The sequence below is a fragment of the Alosa sapidissima genome, chromosome 17 (genome assembly GCF_018492685.1).
Source record: "Alosa sapidissima isolate fAloSap1 chromosome 17, fAloSap1.pri, whole genome shotgun sequence".
Classification (NCBI taxonomy): domain Eukaryota; kingdom Metazoa; phylum Chordata; class Actinopteri; order Clupeiformes; family Clupeidae; genus Alosa; species Alosa sapidissima.
The window spans coordinates 33,357,366-33,376,024 of NC_055973.1; the positions used below are offsets into that span (position 1 = coordinate 33,357,366).

The 18,659-nt window shown below is 44.5% G+C and overlaps 2 protein-coding genes across 19 annotated transcripts in view; both read left to right on the forward strand.

The window, feature by feature from the left end:
- LOC121688529 (nebulette-like) overlaps positions 1–7,128 on the forward strand; it is an 83,602-nt gene extending 76,474 nt beyond the window's left edge. For 8 of the 11 annotated variants that reach the window (XM_042068173.1, XM_042068167.1, XM_042068169.1 and 5 more), the window contains 7 exons: positions 1–24; positions 945–1,049; positions 1,462–1,654; positions 1,937–2,029; positions 2,600–2,749; positions 4,724–4,824; positions 5,497–7,128. The exon at positions 1–24 is cut by the window's left edge and continues 69 nt beyond it. In XM_042068173.1, the coding sequence (XP_041924107.1) occupies positions 1–24; positions 945–1,049; positions 1,462–1,654; positions 1,937–2,029; positions 2,600–2,749; positions 4,724–4,824; positions 5,497–5,673 (843 nt within the window). In that variant the 3' untranslated portion in view covers positions 5,674–7,128. The other 3 variants (XM_042068175.1, XM_042068172.1, XM_042068174.1) reach the window with 3 other exon arrangements.
- A 232-nt stretch (positions 7,129–7,360) lies between these two features.
- On the forward strand, positions 7,361–17,931 carry ssr1 (signal sequence receptor, alpha). Of its 8 annotated transcripts, XM_042068185.1 has the most exons (10): positions 7,363–7,521; positions 8,518–8,642; positions 8,816–8,915; positions 10,821–11,083; positions 11,994–12,070; positions 13,210–13,288; positions 13,547–13,612; positions 15,269–15,362; positions 15,926–15,940; positions 16,402–17,931. In XM_042068185.1, exons 1-10 carry the CDS (start codon positions 7,452–7,454, stop codon positions 16,467–16,469), a joined length of 957 nt encoding a protein of 318 aa, XP_041924119.1. In that variant the 5' UTR covers positions 7,363–7,451; the 3' UTR covers positions 16,470–17,931. The 8 variants fall into 8 exon arrangements, with proteins under 8 accessions (XP_041924118.1, XP_041924119.1, XP_041924123.1 ...); XM_042068187.1 differs by lacking the exon at positions 15,926–15,940 and having other exon boundaries at positions 7,364–7,521; XM_042068188.1 differs by lacking the exon at positions 13,547–13,612 and having other exon boundaries at positions 7,364–7,521.
- Positions 17,932–18,659: the final 728 nt, after the last annotated feature.

Sequence of the window (18,659 nt, forward strand, 5' to 3'; positions counted from 1 at the left end):
CAGAACCAAGAGAACATCAGCTCTGCAAGTGCACACTTACACAAGCACATCTCCCAGTGCTGGGGAGTGGACACACACACACACACACTAATTAATTGGAAGGTATGGTGCCCTAATTAATAGAAAGATACAGGACCTAATCAATAGAAAGATACAGGGCCCTAATTAATAGGATGGGCCCTAATTAATAGGAAGATATGGGGCCCTAATTAATAGATAGATACGGGGCCCTAATTAATAAAATGATACGGGGCCTAATCAATAGAAAGATTGGGCCCTAATTAATAGGAAGATATGGGGCCCTAATTAATAAGAAGATATGGGGCCCTAATTAATAGGAAGATATGGGGCCCTAATTAATAAAATGATACAGGGCCTAATCAATAGAAAGATACAGGGCCCTAATTAATAGGAATATATGGGGCCCTAATTAATAACAAGATATGGGGCCCTAATTAATAAGAAGATATGGGGCCCTAATTAATAAGAAGATATGGGGCCTTAATTAATAGGACGGGCTCATTTAATGCCATGAGGAAGAGCGTCTGCACACACACCAGCTCAGGGCACCTCATAGCATGTGATGGCTTTGCCTCATGCAGGGCACCTCATAGCATGTGATGGCTTTGCCTCATGCAGGGCACACTGTGTCCATTATTAAAATAGGGCCCATGAACTGCCTCATGTAAAGAGGATTTATCTTTTTAGTTAGACAGTGACAACACAAGCGAGAAGACATGTACAGATCAACAGTCATAATTCATGTCTTTTCTTTCTCTCTCTCTGTCTCTCCCCCCCCCCCTCTGTCTCTCCCCCCCCCCTCTCTCTCTGTCTCTCTCCCCCCCCCCCTCTCTCTCTCTGTCTCTCCCCCCCCCCCCCCTTCTCTCTCTGTCTCTCTTTTGCTCTCTTTCTTTGTCTGCCCCCCCCCCTTTCTGTCTCTTTAGATAAAGTATCAGAAGGGTCTGCAGGAGGTGAAGGGCCGCTCTTGTTCAGAACTGGACACTCCTGAAATGCGGCGTGTCCGCAAGTCTCAAAACGACATCTCCATGGTAGCGTACCGGTCATGTTGATGCGGTTGCCGTGGATATAACACTACTGACCCCCACATTGAGCGGTCATGTTGCACCCTGGTACACTCCTCCACTGCCCCCTGCTGACTGGGAGGAGCAGTACCTGTTACTGCCAATAACTTAATAACGTATTGTGTCTGCACACTAATAATTAATCATTAATAAAGGTTTTATAACTTGTGTCCTGTGTGAAGTTTATTGCTCACTGACCAAAAGCACCCACAAGTTGTGTGTGTGTGTGTGTGTGGTGTGTGTGGTGTGTGTGAGTGTGTGTGAGTGTGTGTGTGTGTGTGTGTTTGTGCACCTTTTGTTAATATAACAGATATTCCTATGTAGTTTTCTTTTTTCTCCATATTTCCTGATGTTCACTGTTCACCTCTTCCCTCCAAAGGCCAAGTACCATGAGGACTTTGAGCGCGCGCGGGGTCGTGGTGGCACCCCTGGGCTGGAGGAGGGCATGGGCATGGGCATGGAGCACGGGCACCCCCACCCCCACCACAACAACCAGGTGATGAGCGAGGCCGCCTACAAAGGCGTGCACCCACAGGTGGTAGAGATGGACCGTAGACCGGGCATCAACGTAGGTTAGTGTCCTTTTATATCCACTGCTAGTATTCTGCTCCCAACCTGTCCCTCTCTCTTTCTTCATATCTTTTTTCTTTCTTTCTGTCTTTCTTTCTTTCTCTCTGTCTGTCTGTTTTAGTTTTTCTTTCTCTCTCCCTCTCTAGCCTTGTTAGCTTTTCCTCTGCTGTTCCATCTGTCCTCTCCACATCCTGTTGTTCATTTCATATTCCTGTTTATGACCCATCTGTCCTGCCCTACCGTTCCCTGTCCTGCCCTGCCGTTCCCTGTCATTGCTGTGAAAGACCTGAAGGTGTGGCGCACTGATCCTGGGTCCATCTTTGATTTTGACCCCGTGGAGGATAATATTCAGTCCAAGAGCCTGCACAGACTGTCCGGTACTGCCCCCCCATCTTGTTTGCTTTATTTGTTCATATGAGTGTTTATGTGTCATTTGATGTTTACACTAGAACGTCTACTTCCTTGTTTTGATGTGTGTGGACATTCTTTACTCGCAGTTTGTTTATGTCACTCGTACTATATGGTATTCCTGTGTGTGTTTGTTTATGTCACTCGGTACTATATGGTATTCCTGTGTATGTATATATATATATATATATATATAGTACATGTTATTCCTGTGTGTGTTCTTTTATTCAAATGAGCACACACAGAACCACAGGTGCAGCTAGCACTGTCAATTTCAGACCACTTCTGCTATGAAGTCATAAGTCATGCATGTCAGTTTCACCTATTCTATCCTTACTTTCCATAATATCATTTCCCTAAACCTCTTTTTCCCCTTTATCCTCCTGCTCCTCCTCCTCCTCCTCCTCCTCCTGCTCCTGCTCCTGCTCCTCCTCCTCCTCCTCCTGCTCAACCTCCTGCTCCTGCTCCTCCTCCTCCTCTGTCTGTCTGCTGTGCTTGGTGTGCGGTTGCTGCCCCCTGGTGGGGGGTTGTGGCACCAGAGCGGGCCAGTCGGCTGAGCAGGCAGCAGTCGCAGCAGTCGCTGCCGTCCCAGGCCCAGTCCGTGTGCAGCTCCATCGGCTCCGAGCTGTGGGACCGCAGTGTGTCTGTGTGCAGCAGCAGCTCCGCCATGCAGTCCCAGCCGGACAGAGGTAGCACTGCTACACTCACAGAGGGACAGAGCTAGCGCTGCTACACTCATAGAGGGACAGAGGTAGCACTGCTACTACAGAGGGACAAAGCTAGCACTGCTACTACAGAGGGACAGAGCTAGCGCTGCTACACTCACAGAGGGACAGAAGTAGCACTGCTATTACAGAGAGACAGAGATAGCACTGCTACACTTACAGAGGGACAGAGGTAGCACGGCTACACTTACAGAGGGACAGAGGTAGTGCTGCTACACTCACAGAGGGACAGAAGTAGCACTGCTATTACAGAGAGACAGAGATAGCACTGCTACACTTACAGAGGGACAGAGGTAGCACGGCTACACTTACAGAGGGACAGAGGTAGTACTGCTACACTTACAGTGGGACAGAGGTAGCACTGCTAGCTAGCGCTGCTACACTCACAGAGGGACAGCACTGCTATTACAGAGGGACAGAGATAGCACTGCTACACTTACAGAGGGACAGAGGTAGCACTGCTAGCTAGCGCTGCTACACTCACAGAGGGACAGAAGTAGCACTGCTATTACAGAGGGACAGAGATAGCACTGCTAGCTAGCGCTGCTACACTCACAGAGGGACAGAAGTAGCACTGCTATTACAGAGGGACAGAGATAGCACTGCTACGCTTACAGAGGGACAGAGGTAGCACTGCTAGCTAGCGCTGCTACACTCACAGAGGGACAGAAGTAGCACTGCTATTACAGAGGGACAGAGATAGCACTGCTACACTTACAGAGGGACAGAGGTAGCACGGCTACACTTACAGAGGGACAGAGGTAGCACTGCTACGCTCATAGAGGGACAGAGGTAGCGCTGCTTCACTTACAGTACAGAGGGACAGAGGTAGCACTGCTACTACAGAGGGACAGAGCTAGCGCTGCTACGCTCATAGAGGGACAGAGCTAGCGCTGCTACACTCATATAGGGACAGAGGTAGCGCTGCTACACTTACAGAGGGATGGAGCTAGCGCTGCTACACTTACAGAGGGACATAGCTAGCAATGCTACGCTTACAGAGGGATGGAGCTAGCGCTGCTACTACAGAGGGACAGAGGTAGCACTGCTAGCTAGCGCTGCTACACTCACAAAGGGACAGAGGTAGCACTGCTAGCTAGCACTGCTACACTTACAGAGGGATGGAGCTAGCGCTGCTGCACTTACAGAGGGACAGAGGTAACACTGCTACACTCATAGAGGGACAGAGGTACTGTGTTGCTCAGGACATTCTTGTCTCTCCCTCTGGACATGTCTCATAATGCATGTTGGAGTGTTTCTCACTCTCTCTCTGTCAGCTATGCAGGGATTACATACTTTGCATTCTTCACAATTTTGATGTGGTATCTCCCTTAACATTGCAACCATTGAGTGTCAGTGTGGAACAGTGTAGTTTGCACTGTGGAAAAGGGACCACCATGTCTCTCACTAACGTGCACATTGATTATAGGGCCCCTGGACTTTGGTTGAATAACTCAACTGCTGTTTTTTCAAATGTACATTGCATGGTTACTAGCTACCTTGAATAACGTTGTTTTCACAGAAGTTTACAGGTCACGCCCACCAGGACAGCCATTTTCTTTAACCTGGTCTTTATCCTGTACTGTTCTTTAACCTGTTCTTAATTATGTTCTTTAGCCTGTCCTTATGACTCAGAGGTGTTTGTCCCATGTCCATCTCTAACCATTTTTGTTGCCATGGTCGTTGACCCACAATGCTTATTTCACACTTGCACTTCGATTGTGTAAACACTGCATGCAACGTGTGCCTTTAAATGATTGACCTCACACAGAGATGAGCTGGTGTAAACCCAGACCACCTCTTCCTGGTTTGAGACTGTTGGGATGTGGCACCCTTGGGTCGTGGTCCTCCGCTAAACTCTCTAAACTCCACCACACCGCGTGTCTCCTCTCATCTCTCTGTATCTCTGTATCTGACCACTAGTCCCTGTGCTTGCAGGTGCGTACCACCAAGGAGGACAGCACCAGGGACACTACATGCACCAGAGCAGCATGTCCTCAGTGAGGTCTGTCCAGTCTCCCCCTCACTCCGCCACCATGGTGAGTCTCACAGGCATGGAGTGTTTTTTTACACTGTTAGTATTCAGCACTTTTCCAGCTATCCAGTATACTGAATTTATTTACACTTAGTATTCAGCACTAGTCTAACAATCCAGTATCCTGAATTTATTTACACTTAGTTTCAGTACTAGTCTAGCTATCCAGTATACTGAATTTATTTACACTTAGTATTCAGCACTAGTCTAGCTAACCAGTATACTGAATTTATTTACACTGTTAGTATTCAGCACTAGTCTAGCTATCCAGTATACTGAATTTATTTACACTTAGTATTCAGCACTAGCTAACCAGTATACTGAATTTATTTACACTTAGTATTCAGCACTAGTCTAGCTAACCAGTATACTGAATTTATTTACACTGTTAGTATTCAGCACTAGTCTAGCTATCCAGTATACTGAATTTATTTACACTGTGTAGTGCTACAGCTTCACTATCGATGAGTGCTGGTGTTAAAATTGTTTAGTAAGTTGGTGTACTGATATTAGTTTTTCTAAAACAGTTACTGTTGCAATTGCATAAGTCCAGATATAGTTCCACATGAAGAATGTTAAAAATATAGCAGATAGGGATTTTATCTGTAGCATTTTTTTCTGTGGCAAGCAGCAGTGAATGCTAACCTTTTGTTTTCCATCATTTTCTATTTTTCAGAGAGTGTATCGCGCTCTGTACGACTATGCCGCCCAGGACCATGACGAGGTGTCTTTCCGCGACGGCGACGTCATCATCAACGCGCAGCCCATCGACGAGGGCTGGATGTACGGCACCGTCCAGAGGACCGGCAGGTCCGGCATGCTGCCCGCCAACTACGTGGAGTGTTGCAATTAGAGGGGAGGATCTGGTTGGGTTTTTTGGGGGGGGGGCAGGGGGATACGGTAGGATAATTCGACAGAACACCTGCCCTCAAACCCCACCCCAGCTCCCGCCCTAGCTGTGGGGGCAATAGAAGTCCTGGGAGGCTGAGGAGTCGAGTGTGCTGTAGTTCCGAGGCACACTGCAGCCATAATGTTAGCTACGCTGTTTAGATCTCTATGAGCATGACCTGGACAGGTATTCAACTCCTTCTGTGCCACACATTAATACACATCTTGCTTTATAAAAACTGTGATTCTATGCTTATGGGGATGTTAATGTCGTGTTATTGTTACTGGATGAAAATACTGAAACGGATTATGGCCCAGTATGTCTAGTTCTGCTCAGGTAGGATCGGCAAGCAGGGAGAGAGAGAATATGAATATAGAACATAGAATGGTCAGTAGAATTTCTCCGCCCTCAGGACTTCTATTGGAAGGACAGACCTGCCTTGTATTATTCCTTTGTGTCTCTATTTTTGTTAACTTTCACATTTAGGTGTTATCACTAATACATTTTTTTATTATTGTTATTATTATAATTATATGGTTATTATAATTTACAAAAAAGGAAAAACATTGAGTGACAGACTCTGGGTTCTTCAGTAAGGTGGTCTGCAGCAACACAACCTGTTATGTTATTATTAACACTTTTTTTCTTATGAGTATTGTGTTATTATTAACTTTTTTTTTTCTTATGAGTATTGGGTAGTTCAGTGCTGTAGACATGGTAAACAATATCTCCTGTCTCAATGACCTTGACTGTGTTGTATGTTTGTATACAATATGCATGTACAGAATACTAACTGGGATCTATAGTACGTTTTCTGAGGCGAAGTCCAACTCTATAGATGTTGAAGCAAAGTTCCAGCAGGTTGTTTAAGACATCATTCTGTGGCTAGTGGCACGAGAACACCATGAAAAGATATGTGTGTATATTAGTACTGCGGAATCACAAGGTTGTTTAGGTGCAGAGATAATTGCAGCACTGTCTGTGATGAGGGCAGTCCAAAATATTTCAGTTACATAAGCAATATATCGTTTTGTCACTTAGATACACATATACAGAACACCCTTAAAATCCATGTTTCTGTGACAGATTCATGGATGTTGACTTTTTGTGTCACTCAACTCAACTGAAAGAATTGACATTATCCAGAATATTCCACATTATTCCAACTCCATAAAGGAGATGCAAATAACCATAGTGTGTTGCACATCTAATGGTTTTAATCAAGTTTCTGCACATCCGTCTTGGGTTAATATTCTCTTGTACAAAAAGGAAATAAAAGTATTTCCCTTTGTTGATTTGATTGTGTTAACAAAATCACTGTACCAGATAATAATTTCTTTTGATAACCAATGCACCTGAGTTTTTATTAATTGCGGTGGTTCACATGTGTGGCAAATAAACTGCTTTGTCAACATTCAATGCTTGCCTCGATTATATTTTACTTATTTGTAGAAACTTCAGTTTTCATTTGAGCTCAAAATAAAAAATGTGTTTTCCTGCCATTTCTGAGATTGGGCTACTTAAATCGGTCCCTAAAAGGTGTTTTAAAAATGTCTAAGCATAAGGCCCATTCTCTCATTTTACTCGCCACAACAGCAGGGGGCAATGTGAATTTATTTTTTAGAACATCCTGCACGCCCTAATATTGCGCTTGCGCACTAGCTTTGAAGGAACCTAAGCACAACGAACTAAGTACCGTACCACTCTTTGCTAAGAGTATCGGCGTTCTGAAATACTGTAAAATGATGAAATTGCTACCAAGGTTACTTTTGCTATTGTTACTAGCCTTTCCAACAACTATTCTACTGAAAGGTAAGTGAGACTGATTCAATAATGCCAGTTAATTAGCCTGCTTGGCTCGAAACTACTGCTAAGTCAGCTGTACTTGCGAGCTAGTTAGCTGACGGGCTAAGGTGGCGCATTGAGTGAAAGGCCAGTCCATGCGCACTGATATAAAATGTATTAAACGTTAGAGCTTTTTATTTGTGCGGATTGTTTGTTAACATATCTGTTACCTAGTTTGTGCAATATAGCTGTCATGACTACATGATTATTAGAGCTACTTTTGAGTGTTTATTTTTCTTTTGTGATTAACTGTACTTGACTGACGTGTCCTTACGGCTCGGCTAGATATGGAGATTTAGCCTAGCCACAAACATGATAGCTAGCTAGCATTGACTAGCATACATAGCCTCATCTAGGTAGTCCTAGTTTGACGTTAGCATGGTGAACGTTCGTTAGTGATAGCCTGTCAAAACGGAGCTTTCGGCTCTTGAAAACACGTAGTCTACTTACTGGTTGTGATATTATGGTCAATGAAAATACCCAAAAGTAGTTGATTTACAGGGGAGATATGTTGGGGCCATGCACATTATTAGTAGACTGAAGTTGTAATCAACGGTGTGGTTGGAGGATGTTATGCTTATTGAAACGTTAACTTAGCAGCTTAACCAGGAAGGCTACAGGGGCTGGTTCCTTGTTCCCCAATTTAGCTGCTAGTGTGTCAAAAAAGGCGTCCCAGTTATTTTGAGAACTAAGTCAGAGGATTCAGTAACGTTATTGGAGAGAATTGTTTAGCCTTTGCCTTATTAAGTCATTGTCATATTTTATCTACCCCAGTTAATATTGTCAGGAGGTTGCTGATTCGGACATAAACGCAACCTTAACGGGTTTGAGGTTGGCCAAAATTAGATTTGGTCATATGTATTAGTTGCCATAAATATTGTGGATGTTGTTGCGCTGACCAGCACAGTTTGGAGGTCTGTTCCATAGCCTTGTGCTCGCTGAACTCCTTTTGCCATAATGCAGGACCATTGGTGGCAGCACAGGATGCTACTGAGGACGAGGAGGCTGCTGATGAAGACTTAGGAGATGACGTGATTGCTGAGGATGATGATGAGGCTGAGGTGGAGGATGATGAAAACACCGAATTGGTAAGAATTGAGTTTTATAGATTAGATCACCAACCTGGCATTGGGATTCATACAAGCATGTAGCCTGTCAAGAATGAATACACTTATGAGATACACTCGTCTTTCCACACTGATGAGATGCACTCCTGTCCTTTGAGGATGCTTTAAAACAGTTGTCTTTCTCTGCAACTTAGACAGAAGAAAAAGATGAAGAGGAGGAAGAAGAAGCATTAACGGGAGAAGTCAAAGCCTCCCCACATGCTGACACAACCATCCTCTTTGTTAAAGGAGATGGTGAGTACTTCAGCCTCCCCACATGCTGACACAACCACACACCAACACCACACCATAAGCACCAACACCACACTATACACATCACCACTAGGGCTGAAACGATTACTCGAGTAATTTGAATAATTCAATTACAAAAAATGATCGAGGAAAAGGCTCTGCTTCAGCTTTGTTTAAGCTCGCCTAACTAGCGCATATACACTCAAACAGACTCAAATTGGACTGTGACACTCATGCGTGTCTTGAGCCTTTTTATCTCTATTAGCAAGCTAACTACCTAAGCCTTATGATACAACCCTACATACTGTACTCATAAGTCATATGGTTAGCAAGCTAACTACCTAAGCCTTATGATACAACCCTACATACTGTACTCATAAGTCATATGGTTAGCAAGCTAACTACCTAAGCCTTATGATACAACCCTACATACTGTACTCATAAGTCATATGGTTAGCAAGCTAACTACCTAAGCCTTATGATACAACCCTACATACTGTACTCATAAGTCATATGGTTAGCAAGCTAACTACCTAAGCTTTATGACACAACGCTACATACTGTGCTCATAAGTCATATGGTTAGCAACCTAACTACCTAAGCTTTATGACCCAACGCTACACACTGTACTCATAAGTCATATGGTTAGCAAGCTAACTATCTAAGCTTTATGACACAACGCTACATACTCATAACTCCTACTCCGAACTTGAACCCCCTCCTACTTCTTTGAAATCATGAGTGTGGAAATATTTTGAGGTTCATTCATTCACGTCAGTTAACACTTACTTAGGCTACTCAACTTTCCAAGTGAAGTATAAAATTACTTTAAGGCATAACACGCACATTAACAGTGTAATATTCTGTGAACACTAACATTGTGTCTCTTCGGAGTGTGCTATGGCAATCAAAAAATCATTCTGTGTTATTTCATGTTCACGTCTATGTTTATGTCTTCTGTTAAGTACTCGCGGTAGGAATGGTTTCAAAATAAAAGCCCCTCAAAACATAACTGGAAATAAGAAAAAAGCATAAGAAATGAATTAATAGTAATATAATAAAAAAAAGATTGAAAATGGAATCAAATCGTGACTTTAATAAAAATGGAAAACTAAATTAAATCGAGGATTTGGACACTCGTGACACTCCCACTGTTCAAAGTCAAAGTCAGCTTTATTGTCAATTTCTTCACATGTTCCAGACATACAAAGAGATCGAAATTACGTTTCTCACTATCCCACGGTGAAGACAAGACATATTTGACCAATTTAAGTCCACAGACAAACATAACATTCAAGTAAACAAAAAGTAAGTAAATAAGAGGGCACATATAATAATGAAAAAATAAGAGCAGCAAAATTTGGTTGAAATTGTGCATAGACCGTCAATAAAATACTAGTGCAAAGTCAGGCCAATAAAAGGCTTGGGTAGTTCTGTTTGACCTAAGTAAGAAAGAAAGTGGCATAGTGGTGCAAGTTATGTAAGAGCAGCAGAAGTGTTGTGTTTTCAGGACAACAACAACAAGTTGTAAAGTGTGCAAGTGTGCAAGTGGAGTAGTGCAGGCGGCCATTGTGGGTCCAATGTCCAGGATGTTATGTAGCTGAGGGTGGCTAGTTACTGTTGGTTAGTTAACAAGCTAATAGAGCTAATATGACATTTTGATGTTTTTGTTTTGTTCAGGAAGGGGGGCATATCGCCACCTAGCCTAGCGCCGTAAGACATTCGTACTTAGGTCAATAATTCGACTTTCCTTCAGCGCATGTAAACTCGAGAAGGAGAGTGGTCCAGTCAAATCCCTTAGCCGAGCTATAACGGTAGCTCGACTTAACTGTGTATGTAAATGTACTGAATCAGCAGCAAAAAAGATCCCTTATTCAATCCTAATGTCCCTTTCCCCTGCATCCTCAGACTTCCCGGCCAACAACATTGTCAAGTTCCTGATGGGCTTCACCAACAAGGGCGCTGAGAACTTTGTGGTGGAGTCCCTGGACGCCTCCTTCCGCTACCCGCAGGACTTCCAGTTCTACATCCAGAACTTCACGGCCTTGCAGCTGGGCATCGTGGTCCCTCCCCTGCGTCAGGCCACCTTTGAGTACTCCTTCATCCCTGCCGAGCCAATGGGAGGACGCCCCTTCGGCCTGGTCATCAACCTCAACTACAAGGACAGCAATGTGAGTTCAGCTCAGCTGAGTCAAGTTCAGCAGTGATCACCTCAGATTTAAAAGGGTGTAAGCTTTTATCATTTACAAATGTGATTTTACAGAGTACGACTAAGAGAACTTGGGATGTTGTATCAGTCACCTATTTCCGCCCGTCCCCTGTTATTGCCCTCTTACGTGTATGTGCCACTTAGTATCAATTTCCTTACTGACCAAGACGGTGCATTCAGAAAAATCGTAAACTCCAGTGTGAAAAGTACGGTGGCGCATTGCATTCACATCACACAAAAAAATAATCAGGTTATCTCGTAATTATGATAATTATCCCATTTTATGACACATTTCCAATTCTGCCCCCACTTGTGTGAGGCAATGACATGGTCTATTAGAGAAGATAGACTTAACAGCTTCCCAAGAGAAAGTCTGAAGCTGAAGTTCCTTTCAAACCTTTACTTAGGATTCACTGTAAAACTATGCAGACCAACAGAGTACATCTCAGTTAGCATTTCAAGTTACAGAATGTGTGTTAGCTTATGGCTAATGTATATGAAAAATCCCATAGAGATGCTAACGTTTAGCATAATCAATAAAAGTAGATATTTAGAGCCAACTTCAGTCCATTTACGAAAGGGTTACATAAGAAGAGTTCTTTGTTTACAACTGACTATTTTCTCTCAATATAATACATGTAGGAAAAATGTGACTGTTTAACTCATCAATGCCACTTGACCGAGTAGCCTAGTTGCACAAAATAAACAATAGGCATGCGTGTGACAACGTCTCTCTCTCTCTCTCTCTCTCTCTCTCTCTTTCTCTTTCTCTTTCTCTCTCTCTCTCTTTCTCTTTCTCTTTCTCTCTCTCTCTCCTTCTCTTTCTCTCTCTCTCTCTCCTTCTCTCTCTCCCTCCCTCTCTCCCTCTCCAGGGCAATGTGTTTCAGGACGCCGTGTTTAACCAGACCGTGACGGTCACAGAGAGGGAGGACGGTCTGGATGGAGAGACGTATGTGAAGGCTTTCTACTTCCTTAATGCTCTTAGTTTCATGACTGAGTGTCCATCTTGTAATTGGATTTTTTCACTGATGAGTTAGTTAGTGGTTTTGTTTTTGTAATTCTATATTTTAGTAAAATGCTCTTCAAAAACCCTGAGTAAGTGTTATGGAGTAACCTGAGATTTCTTTATAAACCCTGAGTAGGTGTTTGGGCAGCCGTGGCCTACTGGTTAGCACTTCGGACCTGTAACCGGAGGGTTGCTGGTCGAACCCCGACCAGTAGGCACGGCTGAAGTGCCCTTGAGCAAGGCACCTAACCCCTCACTGCTCCCCGAGTCCTGCAGCTCACTGCGTCAGGATTAGTTTGTGCTTCACCTCGCTGTGTGTTTCACTAATTCACGGATTGGGATAAATGCAGAGACCAAATTTCCCTCACAGGATAAAGAGTATATATACTTCAGTGTTTCCCCTAGAATTTTTTTCCATTTTCATTTAAACCCACCATAGGCTAGACCTTAGTTTCACAGCCTAGGTATGTTAGCAACACAGGGCTTGAAAGCATTGACTGTATAACAAACAAAAACAAAACAATGCGTGGAATTCATCTGGGAATAGGCTACTGAAGGTAGGGGCGAGCTACCTCGCTGGCGTGTTTAATCTTGTTCCTTGGTTAACATAATGTAGGCTACGTTTTTTTTTTGCACAAAATTGCATCTGCTAATAAACTTAAACATAAACACAAACAACGTGATCTCCTGTGGAATCCCTGACTGCGCCTTCAACGTTAGCCTACTATTATTTGTTGACATCAAACCTGAACAAACGGCAGCTGTTCCTTAAGTTCACTTGCATTTTTTTTTTTTTTTCCCAGTTAGGCAACTTTTTTGCAGTGGCGCTTGAATTCCAGAAGCGGAGCTGCGCCGCTGCTAAATACATTGTAGGGGAAACGCTGTACTTATACTATATATATATATATATATATATATATGGAGTAACCTGAGTAAGTGTTATGGAGTAACCTGAGATTTCTTTATAAACCTTGAGGAAGTGTTATGGAGTAACCTGAGATTTCTTTCTTCACCACTAGGGGGCGTTGCTACACATAAGCATGCAGTTATGTTGAGCTTATTTTTTTCTCTTGCCTCATCAGGATCTTCATGTACGTGTTCCTCGGTGGTCTTGGACTCCTGGTTGTCGTTGGGCTTCACCAGTTGCTGGAGTCAAGAAAGGTAAAAGACACACTCCCTCACATGTAGAAACACAACCGTGCATCACCCACACACATCATAACCACTTCCAACTCTATAACAGCCACTCACCATCCACAAACACACCATAACCTCAGGATCACTACTCTACCTAACACAAGGAGCCGCCCACTCTGTCATGATGAGAGAATGTTAAGCTTCATTCTGAACTGTCATGTCATGTGTGCTGCTGATTGGTTTGCAGTGCAGGCTGTGACCCATCATTCTATTGTTCCTTAGGGCAGGCAGGACAGGAGCATGAAAAGAAAGCTTGCTAAGGCAGCCGTGTTTCTGCAGATGATGGAGGTAGACATGACACAGGACATGCAGGTTGCTAAGGCAGCTGTGATGGAGGTAGACATGACACAGGACATGCAGGTTGCTAAGGCAGCTGTGATGGAGGTAGACATGACACAGGACATGCAGGTTGCTAAGGCAGCCCTGTTTCTGTAGATGATGGAGGTAGACATGAGACACAGGACCTGCAGGTTGCTCGTCAGATCAGTGACCGCTGGTTGGACTTGGTCTCATGCCTCTGCAGGGGCGATATTAAGGCTGACCTGCATTCGTGCCAGAACGTGGTACAAAATGGCTTTAGATGGGTTTAGAGGTCAGGCCCTTGTAAAACAGTGTGCAAACCTGCACTTCACCTGGTATTTCTTTTTAGATGATATTTCTCTCATTCTTGTTGTAAAACGCTCTAGCTAACTGGTTTGTTGTAAAACACTCTAGCTAACTAGCTAGCTGGTTTCTTGCCTGATATGCAGAATTGTATGCAGTCCTGCAACTGCCAGACTTTTCCGATTGGCTCGCATCACCTTGTGAACCTCCAATCGCATGTGGCATTAATGTGAGCACAGGCTTTCGGAGACTACGTCCAACCCAGCGAGCACTTGAGTTCAGTCAAAACATTTTAATCACCAAAATGTAGCGTAAAATTGGCCGTAGACACGGTGCATGTAAAATCTCACATTGTCGTCAGTTTTTCCTACAGGAGTGAAAGGTGTAAAGTTTAAAGGTGAAAAGTTGAAAGTTTAAAACATGCAGAGGGTTTTGTATCCCTTGTAAGGCCCAGTGAAGCCACCTCTGTGAGCCCGTTGAGGCCCATCTGTAGCCCCAAGAATGCCGTATGAGTCAGCAGGTCTGGCACGTCGGGCTTTCTGTAATACATGCATGTGCCTGTGGACCAAAGGCCTGTGATGAGTCATGGAAATATTCCACATCTGTCTGTCTATTAGCCACATCAGAAATGAACAAAAAAACCCTTCAGCAGGTTTTGACAGGGCGAGAATCCAGCAGCTTGCTGTGACCGGGTCAGGTTCAAACAGTAACAAAAAATAGAGATAGCTGTGTTGTATATTTACATAGTCCTAGCGTAACCTTCTGACAGAGTAGTAGTAGCAGCAGTATTGTGGCAGAGTGATCTCAGCCACTTGGATATGTAGCTTGCTGTGACGAGGTCAGGTTCATTCATCTCAGCCACTTGGATAAGTAAGATGCATCAGGTTTGCCTGGTAATTTACACCAGAGCTGCTTTTCAAGTGTATCTCAGTTGCCCGTCTGTCTGTCTATCGGTAAAATTATTAGATAATTACAGCTGTGTCAGTTTACACCAGTAGCTCTTTACACGCACATTACAGCTGTGTCAGTTTACACCAGTAGCTCTTTACACACACATTACAGCTGTGTCAGTTCGGAAAACCACGTGGATAAATGTGACGTTAGAGACAGACGCAGTGTCCATTGTGTTTCACTCTTACGTGTCTGTGTGTTGCTTGTGGTGTAAATTCCCAGTTAGCGTTTTGATTGTGTCTGTGTGTTGCTTGTGTAAATTCCCAGTGAGCGTTTTGATTGTGTCTGTGTTGCTTGTGTAAATTCCCAGTTAGCGTTTTGATTGCTCCTAAGCGTTTTGATTGCTCCTAAGCGTTTTGATTGCTCCTAAACTGCCTGTGCGGTCCACAGAGGAGAAGGCCGGTGGCCAAAGTGGAGATGGGCACCTCTAGCCACGGGGACGTGGACATGGACTGGATCCCTCAGGAGACGCTGAACCAGATCAGTGAGTAGAGCCAATGGCATCACCTGAGCATGACCTTCATCTTTGACCTTTGAGTACTTCATATTCTGAACGCCTCTTACCCAGCTGCCTGTACTGTAGCCTTGGCAGTATATAGTGTGTGTAGCGCCCTTCTTATTGTCCTCAGTGATCTGCTGTCTGTGCAGTGGTTGAATGCTCTTGCTTCCTTTTGTTGCACTTTCCTGTTTTTGAATTCACAATCTCAAGTTTACACTAAATATAGTATATAGATGGTTGTTGTTACAGATTTGAAGAGCTATTAGGTGATTGAGGTGTGTACTATAAAGGAAACAGTTTCTACTTCCTGCTCCTGGTTCAGTGGGCTTGGTGCTCCTAGGGCTGTTTTGCTATACCTTTGTAATGTCTGCATGGTGCTCCTAGGGCTGTTTTGCTATACCTCTGTAATGTCTGCATGTGTGCTTTGGTTCTAACCACATGGTTCACTTGCTGTCTCTTGCTTGGGGCACTCACTCGTTCTCTCTCTCTCTCTCTCTCTCTCTCTCCTCTTCTCTCCTCCTCCTCCTCTTCCTCGCCTGTGTCTTCAGTGCAAAGCCGGAGAGGTGAGACTCCCTTTCTCACAGTGGTAGCACAGCTACTGTTTAGGATTGGCAGACAGCAGTCAATAAGTAACATTTCTTAGTAATAACTATATTGTTCATGTCCACCCAATGGACTTAATGGTCATTTGGAAAACTCCCCGTGCTTGATTTAGGTGACTTAGTCGATGTTCACACTGACATGCTTTGTTCGCCTCCAAAATGCGAGTATTCCGCAGGAGTGAGCATTAAAACATGCGAGGGAGAAATTGCCTGTGTACATAATATAAAATAACCCGAGGTGCGCCCAATGGTGCGCTGCAATCCATGGGGAAGCAAAAAAGCATGTCGGTCTGAACGGCCCCTAAAGGGTGGTCTTGTGCGGGCAGGCGTGCGTGCGTGTGTGATGTGATGTGATGTGATGTTAACCCATCTGTCTTCCCCTCCCCCCCCCCCATCCCCCCCTCCCCCCCCCCGCCCTGTAGACAAGGCCTCCCCCCGGAGATCACCTCGCAAGAGGACGCAGAAGCGCTCGGCCGGCTCAGACGAGTGAGGGCTCGTGGCCGCGCCGGGGCCGGACCCAGGCCACACCTGGCCCAGCTGCTGGTTGGCTCACATGATTCTGTGGCCGCACTGAGCTTCATGACCGCTGGGGAGGGTGTCTCAACCCCCCTCCCCCATCTCAAACACACGCACACACACACACACAGACACGCGCCCGCACACACACAGAGCCTACTGCCTCCCTTTTTAGAGACTGCCCTCTCAATCATAACACATTTAAATTTCAAATCTGGACAAGTACAACAGCGTTGTGAGCTGGGGGGAGAAGTTTAAAAAGTATGCCATTAGATGAACTTTAGGCTGGACCTCTGTCCTTGAAAAGAGGTTTGTTTTTGGTCTTTTTTTGGTAGTTTTTTCGCCCTGTTGTTTTGTGTTTGTTTTGACGGTATCTTGGCATGGTAATTGAAATGGTTAGTTTACAGGTTAAAACTGTAGACACTGATTGGTACTTCAGGGCTTATTCACCTTTTCCGCAATGCTGTCAGGGTCCTTAAGCAAAACGACAACAACTAAACTTGAGGATGTGCTCCCAGATATGTTTGCAATTATTTTGTTTTTATTTTTCGTTTGCACTGGTCCTCTGTGTGCTTGAGTCCATGGGTGTCCATGCCGGTTGCCATGGCGCTCTAGTGGCCACAGGGAAACCCCTGCTCTGACTTGCCGTCTGAAGTGCACTGCTACGTTCAGCATTCAGCTCCTTGTTCATGCCAACTCTCTTGCTAGAAGCGTAAGTTTTGGGTTGTGATGAGATTTCTTTTGGTTTCTTTCCCCCCGTTTTTGCCCCCATATCTTAGAGGTGCCTCATACGACCGTGAGTTTGTGTAGCTCCTTCTTTTTTTTTTTTTTTTTTTCAAAGTTCCCATTTTTGATGAATTATTACTACTTTGATGTCAGGATTTTAAACCTTTATCTGAAGAAAGCACTGGTGTATAGGGGGGTTCAAATGGGGTAAATGCAGTTAATTTATTTTCTTCTGATTTGTCGAGACCTATTAATTTTTTTGTACACTGTACCTTCCACTGTTGCCAGAGGCAACGCCCTCTACTGGCCCTTCAGAAGGACTCGTGTCCTGGGCTGACTCACGGGGCGACGTCCACAACGGTGCGACGTCCACATCTGCTTTCTGTAGCAACTTCTGGCTTGCAGACGTGACTGTGTGGTGGGCAAGCAAAGGCATCCGTTAGACAACTAAGGATTCAGGTATCGATCTGTCTCCTGTCCCGGCTGCAGACGCGTCTTGTTTTTTCAACATTAGCCTTTTTACCATGTTGAACTAATTCAGTGGGAGGGTGCTGGTCTGATTTGTTTTTTTTCTTTTGAATGATAAGACCGCTCTGTGTCTTGTACATTTTTTAAAATCTTCTGAGTATTAGTGATATTGATGTGTAAATTTGGAATGAATGACGTGGACTGAATAGGCAATACAAGAAATAAAGGTGAATGAGATGTTGTGTGTTTTGGACCTTGTGAGCATTTGTAACATTTACACTGGCTTATGGACAGATTGAAGAGCCAAATGGCTTCCATGCATGCAGTAACACTTTAGAGGTTAGGCTGCATATTTGAACCCTCATGCAGCAACACTTTAGAGAGGTTACGGCTCCCACACACAGCTGCGTGCATCGCGTTGCTGGAGAATCCCATTCACTTTAAATGGGCTCACGTGATCCGTTGCCGAACTGAATTGTGGGTCCGTCGCGTCGCGTTTCTCCCGCTGCTCGCGTTGAGGAGTTCAGCTGTTGCTGCACCGACAGACGGCACCGGCCAATCAAGCCAATCTACGGACGGCACCAACCAATCACATTACGGTTTTACTTCAAGTCATTTGCATAGCTACCGCCGGGACACCCACTGGAATGCGTTGACGGAACGCAGCTGTGTGTGGGAGCCGTCAGGCTGCATATTTGAACCCTCATGAAGTAACACTTTAGAGAGGTTAGGCTGCATATTTGAAGCCTTTTGCATGCTGGAACGTGTATGGCCCAGTGTTTCCCATACATTGACTAATCTGTGGCGGGGCGTCACGAAATAAAAATCGTCCGCCACAGATGAATATTCTATGTTTTGTTTAATTTAATTTAAATATAAGGTGCGCTTTTTACGCACGCAGCCTTTCCTTGCTCCGCCCCGCTCTCTCTCGTAGCCCGCAGCACAATTCCACTGCATGTGTATTTCATAA